This window comes from Acomys russatus, chromosome 6, assembly GCF_903995435.1.
Source record: "Acomys russatus chromosome 6, mAcoRus1.1, whole genome shotgun sequence".
Taxonomy (NCBI): domain Eukaryota; kingdom Metazoa; phylum Chordata; class Mammalia; order Rodentia; family Muridae; genus Acomys; species Acomys russatus.
Window position 1 is genome coordinate 66514456 of NC_067142.1, and position 18335 is coordinate 66532790.

Sequence of the window (18335 nt, forward strand, 5' to 3'; positions counted from 1 at the left end):
CTAAAATAATGCAAATATTTTCTAGTGTTAATTTAGTATGGGAGTATTACACACAAAAATGTAAAGTTCCTAATTTCAAAAATATTCCGAGAAAAATTTAAGTGATCTTTGAATTACTGAAAAAAGTCCCCATCAACCCTGGAGAAGCAAAAGCCACAGCTGGAAGTTGGGGACAGGGAACCCCAATTGGAGGAGTAAGCGCCATTTCCCAGAGTCAGGTTTTAGATCTAGGATGACTTCACTCCTGTGTGCCCTCGCTCTTCACCACCTCTCCTTTCTTAGACCCTCAGCCTGCTGTGCACAGCGGCCACCTGATTCCCATCCTTACCACTGCAGGGACTCCAGAGAGCCATCCAGGAAGTTAAAGCCCTATGTCACCCGCAAGCAAGGTAACAGATCCCTGATTCCTCATGGCTGCCAGCCCGCAGCCACACCCCCTCCACATCTCCTCAGGGGCCTCCCCCTCCACATCTCCTCAGGGGCTTCCCCAGAACAGCTGGAACTGAAAAGTTCTGGTGTTAGGACCAGCTCTGTCCCTGCCATGTGGCAAAACTGGCCTAATATACACCCACCCACATCTGCCAAGGAGGCCCTAAGCAGTTTGGGGGTACAGACATCTCTCTGTTCTTGTTAATCTCAGTGATAACAAAATATATCCATGTCTAAGGGAAAAAAAGGAAAAGTCTCCATCATTTTAAACCTTTTTGGTTCTGTCTGTAAAGCATGCTCTTTATATTTTGTTTGTTTGGTTTGGTTTGGTTTTTTTGTTTTGTTTTGTTTTTTGAGACAGGATGTCTCTGTTTATCAAGCCCTGGCTGTCCAGGACTCACTTTGTAGGCCAAGCTGTCCTCGAACTCAGAGATCTGCCTGCCTTTGCCTCCTGAGTGCTGCGGATTAAACGCATGCACCACCATGTCCAGCTACTTGCTATACTTTTTAAACCACAACAACAACAAAATCACAGATTACTTTTGAACTTTTGCTTTTTTTTTTTTCTCGAGATAGGGTTTCTCTGACTAACAGCTCTGGCTGTCCTGGAACTCAGGCTGGCTTCAAACTCACGGAGATCCACCTGCCTCTGCCTCCCGAGTGCTGGGATTAAAGGCGTGCGCCACCACAGCTGGGCTATTGTTATTCTTTTGCTTACTGTAGATAATTTGCACATACTAGTAGGAGAGACAGTCGGCTTCCAGAGATATGTACAGCTTCCCCATACTGTCTCCTGTGCTCTGCTCCTGCCGTGCTGAAGTACTCTGTGTTCCAGGGTAAGTCTATGTGCTGCAGAAGCAAGCACTATTTGTTTCTCTTAAGGACTAGTTCTGATTTGGCTCAGGCTTAGTTTCTTGGCTGTCTGCTCCGGGTGTTTTCTTTGGCTTCCTCATTCTTCTGACCAAAAGTTTAGCATCTTCCACAGCCTCCTCATTTTCATAGTGCATTGTTTCTTCAGAGCAGCACATCAGCATTTGCGCTGCAGGGCATATGGGGTGACAAGACCCTGAACCGTGGGCACTTTGCTCCTGGGCTTCTTACCTTCTTTGTTTAAGGGCTTTCTGGCAAAACATTGGTAGACATCATCTTCTTTAGAGAGATTTAAAAGTTTGCAGATCCTGCTAACTCTTTTGGGGGTCCCTACCACCAAGGCGCAATAGTGTCTGCCAGTGCAGGAACAGCCTTCACTCCTTTTTTTACAACACCTTTTTTTTTTTTTTACAACCAAGTTGAGAACCCTGAGATTGGCACCCACAATGCATCTACGAACAGCCTTGCACTTCTCTAGACCTCCTTGGTCTACAACAAAAACATCCTTTCCTCAACAGCCATGCACCCTGACTGTGTCGATAAATGCACCCTGCTTCCTGGCCAAACCTTGTCATTCATAGCCCTGATTAGGTGCACATGACCCGCCCACTCTTCACCTGGAGCAGCAGCAGCTACTTCTGTGGCCATGTCCTTCTCCGGGAAAGCACAAAGTTTGTTTTCATCATCCACTTTGGTAAGTTTCTGACAGCCAGTAGATGACAAAGAAATACTCCGCTGGCTGACCAAGGAGCTGCCGTGAAAAAGAGCTATACTCTCTCTTCATACAAAACTAACTTTCCTGCTCCATATCTTGACACGCACTGGCCTCCCTATTAGTACAAACCAGGAGACTCTATTCTAAACCATGGATAGTCTACTCACTAGATATGCTTTCCTTATAAGATCGTCAGCTGAGATTACAGCAAGACTTATGGAACAGAAAAGTACATTCACAAATAAATGCCCAGTCACTGCTGTGCTGCTTGAGTAAATACTAGCAGACGGAACAGAAAGCAGTCTGAGCCTGGCATGGTGGCATACACCTTTAATCTCAGCACTCATGAAGGAAGCAGACACAGGTGGATCCCTGTGAGTTCAAGACCAGCCTGGTCTACAAAATAAGTCCCAGGACAGCCAGGGCCCCTGTCTCCAAACAACAAGACACAAACAAAAGACGTTGATGCTCAATTCCTTTGAATACACAGCAAGAAATATGTTTAATGGCATTGAAAAAAGCAAGGGTTAAAAAAAAAAAAAAAGAAAGAAAGAAAAAAGCAAGGGTTGGCTAGCAAGTGCTGTAACTGGCCTTAGAGAGTGACAGATCTTAGGAAACTGTCACTTATAGTAAGAAATTCCTACAACATATCAGAAATGTTGAGGGTTACAAAGATGGTAACATTCCAAATAACCACAAAGCGACAAACTCATGAAGTGCGGAAAATGCTTCAGAAAATCAAAAAGGCTGAGCAAGATGGCTCAGCAGGTTAAGGCACTTCCCATCAAGCCTGGAGACCTGAGTTCAATTCCTGGGACCCACATGATGGAAGGAGGGAACTCCTTCCACTAAACTGTTCTCTAACTTTCACATGCACGCCAACACACACACAAGAAAGAAAGAAAGAAAGAAAGAAAGAAAGAAAGAAAGGAAGGAAGAAAGAAAGGAAGGAAGAAAGAACCGGGCATAGTAGAGCAGGCCTTTAAATCCCAGCACTTGGGAGGCAGAAGCAGAGGCAGGCAGATTTCTGTGAGTTTGAGGCTAGCCTGGTCTACAAAGAGGGTTCAGTCCAGGACAGTCAAGGCTACACAGAGGAGCCCTGTCTGGAAAAACAAAAACAAAAGCAAAAGAAAGAATAAATAAATATATGTGTAAAAAAAACACAAACAAGTCAAGAGAGAGCTAAATATAAAGCCAGCCTAAAAGAAGTCTACAGACTCCCATTAGGGGAATTGCCAGAAACAATTGCCATCAGAAATTATGAAAAAAAGCTATAAAATATTACTGGATGATTCAGTTGCAACATGAGGACCAGGATGAAAAGGTCCTAACAACAAAGTAAAGAATACAAAGATGTGCATATTTCACTCTTCATCAAAATCTTTTCCACCAAACACCAAATGTGTAATCTTGGCATACTCTTCTTTCATTCAATAAAACAAACTTCAAAAAGACAAACAACAAGCAAAAGAACTTTGTTTCTTTTTAAAACCAGGCATTTAACAAGTACTTACATCTGAGCCCATACTTCTTGTGGTACCTTGCAGGGCAGGGTTAGTCATGGAAAGTTTTCCATTCACTGGGCTGCTCACCACAGGAGCTGGTACCACATTCACCACATGGTTAGGTAGCTGTGTGGCTCCCCCAGTGACAGCAAGAACAGGCTGAGCAGAAGGCAGAACTCCAGGGGCCTGAAGTTGAACCACAGTAGGCTGAGAGAGCAAAACAGTCTGACCTGAATGAGGAAAATGAAAAGTAATCAGCCAGCGCATAACCACATCAAGGAGCAGCCTAACATACACTCTCTTCTATAGACAGATTAAACCTGAAGAACTGCATACCGTTAAATAACACGTTACCAACAGCACCAGGCACTAAGGGCAACCCTGATGCTGTGTTTTCACTGGGACCAACTAGGGTCATCATCTTTGGGTTATCACTAGCAATCTATTTTCAAGTCAGATATGATAGTACACACCACAGTCCAAGTAGCTGAGAGGCTGGGGTGGGGGAGCCACTCAGAAACCTGAGGATAGGTTGCACAGTAAGACCCAACTGTAAAGTGGGTCTTAAAAAAGGCAGGCTCAGTGGTGACTCTTTTCAAGAGAGCCCAAATTGGATTTCTAGTACCCACACAGAGCAGCTTACAACTGCGTATAACTGCAACTCCGGGGGTTTTAGCACCATCTTCTGGCCTCCTCAAGTACATGTGTGTATATGTGTACCTGTGTGTGTGTGTGTGTGTGTGTGTGTGTTCCTGTGTATGTGTGTGTGCACGCACGTACAAACGCATGCCCACACTCACACAATTTAAATTTAAAAACTTTTTACAGTCAGGTCTGATGATGCAGGCTTGTTATTGTAGCCACTAAAAAGGCTGAAGTAGGAGAAACAGAAGTTTGTTCAGCCCCTCCTTCACAAAGGAAATAAAAAGAGGACCAGGAGCCGGGCGTGGTGATACACGCCTGTAATCCCAGCACTCAGGGAAGCAGAGGCAGGCAGATCTCTGTGAGTTTGAGGCCAGCCAGGACAGCCAAGGCTACACAGAGAAACCCTGTCTCAAAAAAGCAAAAAAACAAACAAACAAAAAAGAGGCGGGGTAGGTAGCTCAGTACTGAAGAGTGGGGGACAAAAATACTCACTAGAGACATGAACAAACCAGGCAGTTGTTCATTTGTATCATTTTCAATATAACAAGACATAACAAGTTTGTTGTCATATCTACATTCTCCAAGTATTAGCCTCTGAATTTTATTAGTACTATATGAATTTTTAAATTTTATTTATTTAATATTTAATTAATTTAAATTAGTATTTACAAACACATACATATACAAATACATAGGAAAGAGTCAAGTGACTACAAGTGCCAAATAATATATATATATATATAAAACCAAATGAAAGGAAATTTTAGTTGACAGCCAGTGACCACCTATAAATAAACACTTCCTAATCCCTGCCAAAACAAGGATCTTCTAACCTTTGCATAGTCTCTGCCGTTGCTATTATCTTAGACCTGCACTCACCTGAGGGTGTACCACCTCACTCCCCTCAGGACAGCACAAACAACTCATAACACTGCTCTCCTAAACTCTACCTGTTTCCTTTCCTTTGCCAATTATATAAAGTATTAGAAGCATTGCCCAATATCTGCCATAGTTTGGTTTTTATCTAGCTGAATAAAGGTACTAATATAACCAGAAAGTAAAATTCAATATAAATTTATAAGTTTTCTTTGAGGAAAAGCAGGCATTTTACATTCAGGCATTTTAAGATGGCTTATAAAGCCCAGCTTCATATTTCAAAGGGTGAGGAAAAACTGAAAATCAAAATAATACTTTCAGAACACCTGTTTGTTGAGAACAGCTGTCTTGGTTAAAAAAAGATCACATTTATAACATAAAATTCTTTGTTTCAGTAACTTCCACAACCAGACCAGACATAGAATTCAAATGGTACTAGTTTTTCTCAATTCAATTATTAGCACTTATAAGTAGTAAGTTTGTAAGAAAATGTAAAGTTAATTCCATAAATTTGAAATACATACAATTTTACAATTTAACAATTTACTGGGGCATAACATTGCCTAACATATTTATCCTCTTGTTTTCCCCTAAACTGATCTTCTGTTATAAAATAAATTCACATAAAATGGAGAAATGGGCTAAAGGCAGATATGTAAATATATGCTTAGGCCATATATAAATAAAAATAATATGTAAGTAATATATGACAAAGGTTGGGTTTTTAACAACATTGTTTCAGACATTAAGTCAATCCAACATTAAAAAGATATAGTCACTCTATTGTGAGCTGAAGCAAGGAGTCCAAACTGAATATACTTCAGGGCTCTGGTATCTGAGCCCAGGACATGCACATGTTAGGCAAGCCTTCCACCACTAAACCCAGGAGGTTCTGAGACAGGATCTCACCGAGTAGCTCAAAGCTGGCCTGGAACCTGCTATGTAGCCCAGGCTAGCCTCAACTCAATCCTCTAGCTTCAACCCCCCAAGTGTCGGATTACAGGTGCACACCACCATAACCAACAGGCTTCATTTCTTTTTTTTTTTTTTTTTTTTTTGGTTTTTTGATACAGGGTTTCTCTCTGTGGCCTTGGCTGTCCTACACTTGCTTTGTAGACCAGGTTGGCCTCGAACTCACAGAGATCCACCTGCCTCTGCCTCCCAAGTGCTGGGATTAAAGACGTGAACCACCACACCCTGCTCCAAAATGTTTCTTTAACATGAAAGAATCAGCCCAGCCACATGAGATAATCATGGTTGTCTGACAGATTCTATTGACTGAGAAAATACATACTGAGAAAAGGCTATGAAGTAGGGAGTGGGATCAGGAGGGGATGAGAGAGGGGGATACAATCGGGATGTGAAGAATTTAAACTACAGAACAAGCAGGTAGCTTATATTGCTAATCCCACTGTTTGGGAATAGCTCTGAGACTGGCTGAGACAGGAATGTCTAGGCATAGACAATGCTTCTTGTTGGCTACAGAACCCCTATGAATTACTATTAGATGCCATGAATGAAGATTTACAGACATCTTTTTTTCTGCTCAAAGAGCAGAAAACCAGCCTTAATTGTTCTGTGCATCCCACACATTTTATACATTTATAATAATAGGACTGTATAAGGCTTGTGAGAAATTATGTTTTCAGAGCAAAAGAACTGGACACTGACACTGGGTCAAACCTGACAGGATTCATTCCTCTCAGCATGCTAAACAATGACATCCTGCATCCTTCATGTTCCAGCACTAAGTGCTTCAGTTGCTGTTCCTCATCAGAACAAGATATTTCCAAGGACAGCTTCAAAGAAAGCTTCTAATCCCAATTGGTTCAGCATTTCAGACTGTCCTACACAGGACTCTAATTCAGCCTAGAATTTCTCAACATTTAGAAATGACCACAAATACTATTCCTAGCTTGTTTAATCATTTCCCCAATTTTATTTGGGCCCCTACAAAGGTATTATTCATCCCTAATCAGTTGGAAGAAACCTTAATAGAACAATGCCCCATTTCCTTTAAGGGGAGTCAAGTAGGTTTTTGGTTGCTTTCCTGGGCTATAGAGGATTATTTTCAACGGAGGTTGGTTATAAGTTATTATTGGTCTTATTTAGAGAGAAAACAAGGTTGGACCTAGGGATGTCTCTCTTTTCCTTTATCTCCCATTCTTAGGTTTGGAGATAGGGGTTGAAAAGAAAGAAGAGGAAATATAGAACTATATAGGGAACATAGAGCAAAAAGTAGATTACTGAATCTACTCCTCAACTTAATGCCACAATTGTCACTCACAAGGCTATTTTTAATTCACTGGTATAGAATTTTATATATAGATGCAAAATAAGTTTAATTTTAGATACAGTGGTATAGAATTCAAATGTAGGATTATTCTCACACGTTAGATATATTTCTTCTCTAATATGAGGTATTGTATCCATGTAACTCAATTACAATACAAGGTTTGTTTCCAATACTTTGAAAGGCTATTGCAGCCTTCTTAGGATAAATAAGTAGTTGATCAAATCATGGTCATATCAATTGCCAGTCAATTTTTATCACAAGGATATACATCTTAGGTACAGCAGACAGATATGATTGTATAGAGAGATAAGGAAAAATGGATAAGGTCTTCAAAAACCTCAGAGACATACAGAATATGGCACTTAAAAATACTTTTTAATTACTTTAAAGATTCACTGACAATGAGACAGGTTAAATCCTGGCAACACCCAGCCTACCTCAAAGAGTTTGATGAGTATCAAAGAACCTCCTTATGGAGATGGCTTCAAATGTGGCAAACAAGCCACTGAGCAAAATGTCCTCATTTCTACCACAGACAGAATTCTGCCTAAAAAGGGCAAGCTTGGATGCAGGCAGAGTCAACGGCCAAACTCTGCCAAGACAGGGCAAACAAGTTCTCAATAGTACCTGCCTAACAAATGTCTGTCAGATAAATTAGGCCAGAAGGCTGAAGATGATGCTCCAACATTATAGAGAGTTTTGGGTGACTGCTCAGGCAGCAAACTGTCTCTGTCATCTTCTCATTTGAGAAGCTGCTCACCTGCACTCCCAGTATACTCAGGTAATCAGTTTTATTCCTTCTCAAATCTCTGATGGGGTTGAAGACCAAATAGTTTAGTTTTACAATTAAGCTTAGTTGTTTAGTGGTTAAGATGTTTTTAGGTCTAGATAGATGTTTTAAGTTGATAATGATGAGATATAATAGATATTAATTTACACTCAGAATTTTAGATGCACCAAAATAGGAAAGATATTTTCTTTAAGGCTGTCAAATACAAATAGCCAAAACACTAAGAACATAACATTTATATTAATTCCTGATTGTGTCATGGTTCTTCTTGCTATAGGTAGTTTACATATATATATATATATATATATATATATATATATGTAACAATATAAAGGTATATGTAAAAAAAATTGAAATGTTTAATTAAAAAAAGAAGAATTTAATAGCTAGCTGGGTGTGGTGGCGCACGCCTTTAATCCTAGCACTCAGGAGGCAGAGGCAGGTGGACCATTGTGAGTTTAAGGCCAGCCTGGTCTACAAAGCCAGTCCAGGACAGCTAAGACTACACAGAGAAACCCTGTCGCGAAAAACCAAAAATTAATTTAAAAAATAACAATAATGAAGAAGAAGAAGAATTTAATAGCTATACCACCCTGAATGTGCCCAGTCTAATCTGATCTCAGAAGCTAATCAGGGTTGGGCCTGGTTATAACTTGAATGGGAGACCACCTGGAAATACCAGATGCTGTAGGCTTTAAAAAGAAAAAGAAAGAAAGAATTTAACTATGCGGAGCTGGAGAGATGGCTCAATACTTAACAGCACTGACTATTCTTCCAAGGACTGGGGTTCAATTCCCAGCACCCACATGGCAGCTCACAACTGTCTGTAACTCTAAGATCTGACACCTTCACACAGATATACATGCAGACAAAACACCAATTCACATAAAGTAAAAATCAATAAATAAATATTTTTTAAAAATAATTTAGCTATGGTTTTAAATGGTTTTGTATTGAGTATAACAGTGTATGGGATATAAATGCAAAGACTTGGGAGACAGACATAGGAAAATGCTTTGGTTCAAGGCCAGCCTTGAGCTGTGTATTAGGACACCACCTCGAAACCAAGACAACCAAAAATAAGCAAATACAATGAATTTGCTGCTCCTTTATTCCATGCTGTATTTCAAGATCTTACACTCTCAAGTTCCCAAATGTCTTGCATTTATTTAAATCAAGGATCCTCTAAATATTTTAGGCATGTTCAAGTTCAAGACAGAGTGACAAGAACCACTAAATTCCTATTACAATATGTTCAAAAAACAAAAGGCTCTCATAGTTACTTGCTAAATGCTCTCCAGACTACAATGTAAAAAAGGACTGTTTGGGGCCTTCAGCAGTCAGCAGCTGAGCACAAGGACTACTGTTCCTGGTGTGGAAACATAAAACACAACACACTAAAGCGTTGGTTATCCATTTTGGCATGCTCAAAATCCTCCCTAGCTTTACATGCAAATCCCCTTAATGGAAGACAGCTGGATTTCCTACTGAACACTTCTATGTATGACTGCTGATTTTGATGGTCAGTTCTTCCTTTTTAACCTCAAAGATTTCAAACTATATATCAAACATTTATGGAATATCTACTTTGTCTACAATAGCATACTTGTGTCAGCTCAGTCAAAAATTTCTTTGTACTAAGTTTTCTCATCTATAAAATGAAAATATTGATACCTATCCTGAGAGACATGTAACTATTAAATAAGACAACGCATTTAAGCACTTAGAGGAGAGTGCCTGGCACATAACAGCGTGGCACACACATTATTAACACTTTTTCTGATTAATAGCAGCTTCCATGTATTAAATAAAACTCATTAGTTCCCATAATTGTTATGTAACTACTTATATAAATTTAAATCTCAAATTAAAATGTAGAATTCTGAGAACAAAATTGATTACATTTCATCATTTTTAGAAGAAACATTACAATTACTTATCAAGACTTGGACAGACCATTTGGCTACACTCTGCCACCCCCCCTTACTGCATGTTACTCTCTAGTATCCCTTAATTTCAGTGATTTGTAGTATCATCAAGAAAAAAAGTCTGACAGAAACATAGAAGTCACCCAAGAGACTTTCCTCTCTATCCTTCATGGTCCCCACCCCACCACCCACAAACACCATCAATTACCAACCCTTAGAATGCTAGATTCTGTAACAGCTCTACTTCCCATCCTGCTTTTACATTTTCAGATATTCTAGGCTTTAACCCACTTTTAACTGTGCTATATAACATTCTTACAGGGCACAGAAGACGTAGGAGCAAAAATACATAGAAAAATAATTCGGGTTGGCAGAATTCAAGAGACGATGCCAGGTTAGGTAGACTAGCACAGGGGTTTGCAGAAAATAATGACATTATAATGTAAAGTTAGAAAACTAGACTGGAACCAAATTCCAAAGCACTTTAACTTTACACTAGGAAATTTGAACTTAAACCTATAGGAATTACATCTTTTTTTTTATTTTTCCTTTTTGCCCATGTGGCATATACATGTGTGTGTTTTCACGTGTGTGCACATGTGTGGAGACCAGAGGTTGATGTTGAGTGTCTTCTTCAGTGGCTCGCCACTTTATTTTTTAAGACAGTTCTCTCATATTAGTAGACAGGCTGGTCACTGACTCCAGGAAGCTGCCTGTCCCACAGGCACTAGAGCACCCAGCTTTGTATGTGGGTGCTGGGAATCTGACCTCAAGGCCTCCTGAACCATCTCCCCAGCCCTTTCTTCTCTCAATTCCACTTTCAAATTATATATATATATATATATGACATATATTTAATCTGTATGTTATAATAGTCACACCAAAATCCATAAATTATATTATAAAAACAATTTTACAGGTACACGTTCATCAAAAATACAGTCTTCAGATCATGTGAAATCACTGGTTAGAATTATGATTTTAATATCTGGGACTGATAAGCTACTCAGAAAAAAACAATCTGTCTCTTGCTATAAACAAAGGTCTCAGGTGGTAGTGGCAGCACACATATTTATCCCATCACTCAAGAAGCAGAAGCTTGAGGATTTCTGTGAGTTCAAGGTTAGCCTGGTCTACAAAGCGAGTTCCAGGACAGCCAGGGCTACACAGAAAAAACCTGCCTTGAAAAACAAAAACTAAAACCAAAAAAGATCTCCTATTACTCAAACATAGCCAACAGTTAAAGCACACTCTTGAGGGTGCGCCCTCATACACTGCCATGTTAGCGTCACACTGGGAGTTTTTATAGACATGTTTAATAGCTGTGTGAACTATAATACGGCTCTTCGTGAATTTAAATTCTTAGCCTTTGGAAAGACACAAATCATTTTGAGGTCTTGATAAAAGCTTTACTATTCCTAAAACTCCATATATGAATATACACTAAATCTTGTGCCTTATTTCACAGTTTTTAAGTCACAAAAGACTTAAAATAGGTTTGCCATTGTTCCTATTTAAAACACAGATAGGAGTGTTGATCCTGAATGGAGGTAGGCATTTCAAGTTGTTGTCTATTAGCTTTGTTCTTTTATCAGGTGTAGGTTTTTATATCCATTCTTTTGTTTAGTTCTTTTTATCAATGTCCTATTGATGGTCAAGATTAAGTTTATGAAGCCTCCTCCACTGACACCATGCTACAGAGAAATAGGCTAACTATCCATAATTGCAAATATAGCCATAAAAGCAAACCTGACACTGGCATTTACTTGCATATGCTCTATTAAATCCTATTGCTAACTGGTACCAATAAATTCAATCCTGAGAAATGGATACTGCATAGATTTTCTCACAGCCATGTGTACACAGATCAATGTAAGTACAGTAATGACAAAACTGCCTAAGAGATGTCCCATATCTCATGATTACCAAATCTTCAAACCTCAATTTCTTTCACTAGTGAACGTCCTTGTAGAATCCTAAGCACATGAGGCCATCTGGTGGATAAAATACAGAACAACACCAATTCTGAGCTAGGTGGCAACAGTCAGGTCTTCTAAAACCTAGTTCAATGCCTTGCTTGCCAAACTACACAGTCTCCTCAGAAATTAAGAGCCAGATTTATTGCTCAACATGTACTTGATTTGAAGTTGTCCTATTATTTTAAATCCTAACCACCCCTTTAAAAAAGGCCATAGACACAATAATCATAGAATAAAGTGGCAATATAAAAAAGTCTCCCAATTTTTCATAATATCAAAAGCCTCAGCCAGGTGTGGTGCACTTTTAGTCCCAGCACTCAGTAGGCAGAAGCAGGCAGATCTTTGTTGATTTGAGGCCACCCTGGTCTAGTTATAGGGTTCCAGGCCAGTTAAAGATACATAATGAGAGCTTGTCTCAAAAAAGAAAGGAAAAAGAAACCAACTACAACAACAGCAACAACAAAATGGCACCTTTAAATACAGACATTATAACAATAAAAGCTGTAAGAAAAAAAGAAGCCACAGATATGATCTGTAGAGTTCATCTCTACAGGGACAGGACCCACATTAGTCATCTCTTCGAAATCCTCAGAGTCAAGGAAATTTCCTGACACAATGGCCCATGTTCAAAAAATTTAACCCAAATTAAAATAGACCCTGTGATATAATCCTGCCTGCATTCCAATGACCACAGAGCATCACAGTCTGCACGGTACCTTTAGTGGGTGCAGGCTGTATGCTGATGACAGGCTGCTGCTTTGCCAGCGGCACAAGGGCTGGCAGCGTCTGGATGATGATGGCTTTGGCTGGGACACTGGTGCTTGTTTGAGTCTTGGGTGCTGCTGGAAGTAACAAAGGCTTGGGCTGAACTGAAGGTTTTGAACTCATCTGAATCTTTTTCTTTGGAGTCAGTCCATGGTCTGGAGTAAAAAAACACAAAACTTCAGATCAATCGGAAGAAAATTAAGAAAACGTATCATATTACATTCTTTCCTCTGTGTATTATCTTGACTTCTGAGTAACAGTCAGTGAACTTAAACACAGCTGTGTCGGTGAGTGGACTGAAGAAAGCTCCTCAGTTTGAGATCATCCCATCTGCAGCGTTGGGAAGGGGACATGAACTGGTGACGTACACTGCAAAGGCTACTGAGCGAAGCCTACAGCCCAGTGAGGCGGGAGGCATCACCTCTCATGCTCAGTGTCCTTAACTGGACCTTTACAACTTCTCCTGAGGATGGCGGGCTCTAAGTCTATTTTGATTATTTTCATCTATGGAGACAAAAAACATCACAAGAGATTTTTTCCCCTTGTCCTCTTCACAGTCATCATTCAGAACAACAACAAAATAAGACATACTAACTTAGGAGCTGGAGAGACGGCTCAGCAGTTAAGAGGACTGGCTGCTCTTCTAGAGGACCTGGGTTCTAGAAAGGCTTAAAAGTGTCTGTAATTCCAGTTCCAGGGGAACTGAAGCCAAGGCACGTTCTTGGTTCAGAGACATATATACAGATTAAAAACCCAGACACATGAAATAAAATAAAACAACACACTAACTTAAAACACAAGCCAGTTTAATAAATATATGCTTAATCCAATATTTGCCTTTTAAACATGGGACCTAAGTTGTCTAAAATAGACATAACAGAAATTGGGAGACAGATCGCTACCAGTTTTGCTTCCAGGAGCAACAGCAGGCTTGTCTTCCTTCAGGGGCTCGACTGAGGAGGGGCTCGTACAGCTCTCACCATATAAGGAAAGGGGAGACTGAGAACTAGAAGACAAATCCAACTCCTCCTGCAACAAAACACAAACAAATTAATGCCCGAGTGCAGAATGTTTGAGCAATAGATTACTTAGTAAGAGAACAGGATCTTTTGCAAACAGAAAAGTGCTGCAAGACAACTTAAAGCGTGGATGTAATACCACGTGACCACTGCTAAGAACACACTCATCAGTCCAAAGGAAAGTAACGCACCACACAGCACCCCTATGCCACACTTATGTATTAAATGTAATTCATTAATCTGTTTACCCACTTTTCCCTCAAACTTTGGATCTTAGTTGGTTTGTAGTCATACAAACATTTACTTATCATCATAAGGCTAGAGCTACAGTTAATATCCTTTTCTACTTCTTTTATTCAGCCTTAAAAGAATCTCAAAAGCAAAATAATTCTTTTTCTTTTCTTTTTTTAGACAGGGTTTCTCTGTGTAGCCTTGGCTGTCCTGGAGTCACTCTTTAGTCCAGGCTGGCCTCGAACTCACAGCAATCTGCCTACCTCTGCCTCCCAAGTGCTGGGATTAAAGGAGTGCGCCACCACGCCTGGCTAGCAAAATAATTCCTATTAATTCTTTATATCATTTCCACAATATTTTAAAGGAAGATTAATCTTAAAATAAGCAGGGTTATTTAAGTTAATGGGTGAACAAGTAATATAAAGATATATTAGAATGACATTAGCAGTTAACAAGTGTCTTTTAATTTTCAGTGAATCTGTCATATTTTGTTAGAGTTACATAGGAAGAATTAGGACCCTCCTGTAGTAACACATAGTAAAGTAGGCCCAAAAGGTATAGAAAATCTAAATATGAAAGATAAACCATATGGTTAATATTTTTAAAAATGCAGGAAACTATCTTTGTGACCTACAAGCACAAAAGAACTTTTTAAAACTCCAGAATTGGACCTGGAGCTGGCTCAGCAGCTAAGAATACTTGTTGCTCTTGTAGAGGACGCAGGTTCAGTTCCCACTACCCACATGGTGGCTCATAACCATCTATAACTCCTGTTCTAGGGGATCTGACACCCTCTTCTGGCCTCGGCAGGCACCCACCAGGCACGCACACGGTGCACATACATGCATATAGACAAAATACTTACACACATTAAATAAAATTTAAAACTCTAAAAGAAAATCTTTTTTAAAAGACTTTCAAAATTAAGCCAAGAAGAAAAGAGGATGTGGAGGGAATCTGAGTAATTGAATTTTGGGGGCTGGAGAGATGGCTCAGAGGTTAAGAGCACTGTCTGTTCTTCCAAAGGTCCTGAGTTCAATTCCCAGCAACCACCTGGTGACTCACAACCATCTACAATGAGATCTGGTGTCCTCTTCTGGCCTGCAGACACACATGCAGGCCAAATACTGTATAAATAATAAATAACTCTTAAAAGAAAATTAAGAATTTCTACTTAATAAAGACTACAAAGTTGACAGCTAACAGGGAAATGAGATTAGCAATGCCTTTACCAAGCAAGAGTTTCAGACTTCAGAGCTAGAGAGACGAGATGGCCCAGTGACCTGCTTGCTCTCTACACTTTTAATCCCAGTTCTGAGAAGGTGCAGGCCGGGTCCCTGGGGCTCTCTGTTCAGCTTCCTGACTAGTTAGGTCATGATGAGTGAGAACTGTCTCACACGGGCAAGGTACTCCTGAGGAGCCAGCCTCCCTACACACCAACATACACAGCCTCCCTACACACCAACATACACAGCCTCCCTACACACCAACATACACAGCCTCCCTACACACCAACATACACAGCCTCCCTACACACCAACATACACAGCCTCCCTACACACCAACATACACAGCCTCCCTATACACCAACATACATGCAGGGCCACATCACACCGTTTAATATCTTTTTTTTTTTTTTTTTTACATAGAGTTTCTCTGTGTAACAGCCCTGGCTGTCCTAGACTCTCTTTGTGGACCAGGCTGGCCTCGAACTCACAAAGATCCGCTTGCCTCTGCCTCCCATGTGCTGGGATTAAAGGTGTGCATCACTGCACCCGGCCAGTTTAATATCTTGGGGGTTTTGGTTTTTTGTTTGTTTGGTTTTGGTTTTGGTTTTTGTTTTTTTTTTTTGGTTTTGGATTTTCGAGACAGGGTTTCTCTGTGTAGCCTTGGCTGTCCTAGACTCTCTTTGTGGTCCAGGCTGGCCTTGAACTCACAGCGATCCGCCTGCCTCTGCCTCCCCAGTGCTGGGATTAAAGGCGTGCGCCACCACGCCTGGCCCCAGTTTAATATCTTAACCACGCATTTGATTCTTGTAAATAACACAAAAAAGACAGGAAGACTGCAGAAAAATTATTAAAAGACAAGAATAAACAATTTATAGATCAAAAATACATAACAAAATTAGAGGTAGGTTGAAAACAATCAATAATCAAAGAAATGAAAAGTAAACAACAACAACAACGAAGATTTGCCATCTGGCGAACCCCAGAAAACTGGACAACATCAGGCCTCAGCAGGAAGTTCCAAGGCTCCTCAAACACCGCTGAAAGGCATGGAGGCTGCCTACAGCAACGCCCAGAGAGCTTGGCAAGCACTGCCAAACTGAGTACCATAACCTAGAACCCACTGTTTCTGCTCCTGAACATACATCCCGAGGGTTCCGACACAGGCCCACAAGAGAATACTTCTTTACAATATTCTTCATGGTGTGGGTAAAATACAGTGAATTCAGTTATATGCAACAGATGTATACAGAGCAATATGAATGATCTTTGAAAGCAAATGGAAGGGGCTGGGGAGACGGCTCAGCGGTTAGGAGCACTGACTGCTCTTTCAGAGGACCCAGGTTTAATCCCCAGCACCCACATGGCAGTTCACAAATGTCTGTAATTTCAAGATCTGACACCCTCACACAGACATACATGAAGGGAAAACAACAAATGCACATGAAATAAAAATAAATAAATAATTTTTTAAAAAAGTAAATCCTCTGGCTGAAGCAGAGGATTATGAGTTCAAGGCTGGCCTGAATTGCAAAGCAAGACTCTGTCTCAAAACCCAAAATATAAATCAATAGTAATAAGCCAATATTTAAATAGAATATATAGTATAATATAATACTACTTATATAAATTTAAAACATATGACTATAACTGAAATCAGTAACGAAAAAATAAACCTTTTTTTAAAAAGGTGTATTTATTTATTATATATACAGTGCTCTTCTTGCATGCATACCTGCAGGCCAGAAGCGGGCATCAGAACACATTATAGATGGTTGTGAGCCACCATGAGGTTGCTGGGAATTGAACTCAGGACCCCTGGAAGAGCAGTCCATGCTCTTAACCTCTGAGCCATCTCTCCAGCCCCAAAAATAAACTTTTAATAAGTGATATTGGAATAAATCTTTTAATAATAATTTGGAGAAACTTAAAATCAAGCCTGTGTCTCTCATCACATACTAAGACAATTTGAAATGGATCTGTGATCTATCTTTACCTTATGATAAATTTGTATTAACACTCACAGAAAAAAATATTCCTTCCTGAATAATTTAACCATTAGCCACTAGATGGGGCTGCAAGACTACCACCCATGCCTGGGGGGGAACTGTCAGAGCACCAGAAGGGTAGGGAAAGCAGTCTCAAGGGACCACATGATTTAAGAAGTCAGGGCAAGGGTGAGGCAAAGGCCCAGGAGAGAGCCTGAATGTAAGATGCTGAGCTCAGTGGAAACATCGGAAAAGATCTCAGGAACAACAGAAAGAAACTCCTGCAGGCTGCATATAAGACAACACAAGAATCAGAACAAATAATCATAGCAGTTGGTTATAAGCTAAATGAAATCGAAACGATGAGTCAGCACTAATAATAAATGTATGAGTAATATAAAGGTACGTTTCAAGGCCAGCCTGGTCTACAAAGCGAGTCGAGGACAGCCAAGGCTACACAGAGAAACCCTGTCTCGAGAAACCAAAAAAAAAAAAAAAAAAAGAAGGAAAGAAAAAAGAAAAAAAAGAATAGTACCTTTTGGCAGGAGAGATGGATTAGTGAGTAAAAGCACTGAGTTCAATCCCCAGAACCCACATGCTAGGAAGTCTGACCTAGACACATTTACTGTGACCTATCCATGAATACACACATACATTATACATACAAATGTTCATTTTTTAAGACCAGTACTTTTTACATGGGTTTAAAGTACTCCTAGCACCAGGCTGTGGTGGCACACGCCTTTAATCCCAGCACCTCGGAGGCAGAGGCAGGTGGATCTCTGTGAGTTCGAGGCCAGCCTGGACTACAGAGCGAGTTCCAGGACAGCCAGAGCTATTACACAGAGAAAACCTGTCTCCAGGGGGGGAAAAATAAATAAATTTGTTTAGCCGGGCGGTGGCGGCGCATGCCTTTAATGCCAGGACTCGGAGGCAGAGGCAGGCAGATCTCTCTAAGTTTGAGGCCAGCCTGGTCTACAAAGTGAGTTCAGGACAGCCAAGGATGCACAGAGAAACCCTGTCTCGAAAAATCAAACCAAAACAAAAAAACTAAAGTACTCCTAGCACATGGA

General features: G+C 40.2%; 1 protein-coding gene across 1 annotated transcript in view; it reads right to left on the reverse strand.

The window, feature by feature from the left end:
* The window catches only part of Atf6 (activating transcription factor 6), a 148894-nt gene that overhangs the window by 108672 nt on the left and 21887 nt on the right, over nucleotides 1–18335 (reverse strand). Inside the window, exons 7-9 of the mRNA XM_051148349.1 lie at nucleotides 13701–13827; nucleotides 12750–12953; nucleotides 3529–3749 (exon numbers count right to left, since the gene is read on the reverse strand). Coding sequence (XP_051004306.1) covers nucleotides 3529–3749; nucleotides 12750–12953; nucleotides 13701–13827 — 552 coding nt within the window. The remainder of the gene's footprint in view (nucleotides 1–3528; nucleotides 3750–12749; nucleotides 12954–13700; nucleotides 13828–18335) is intronic.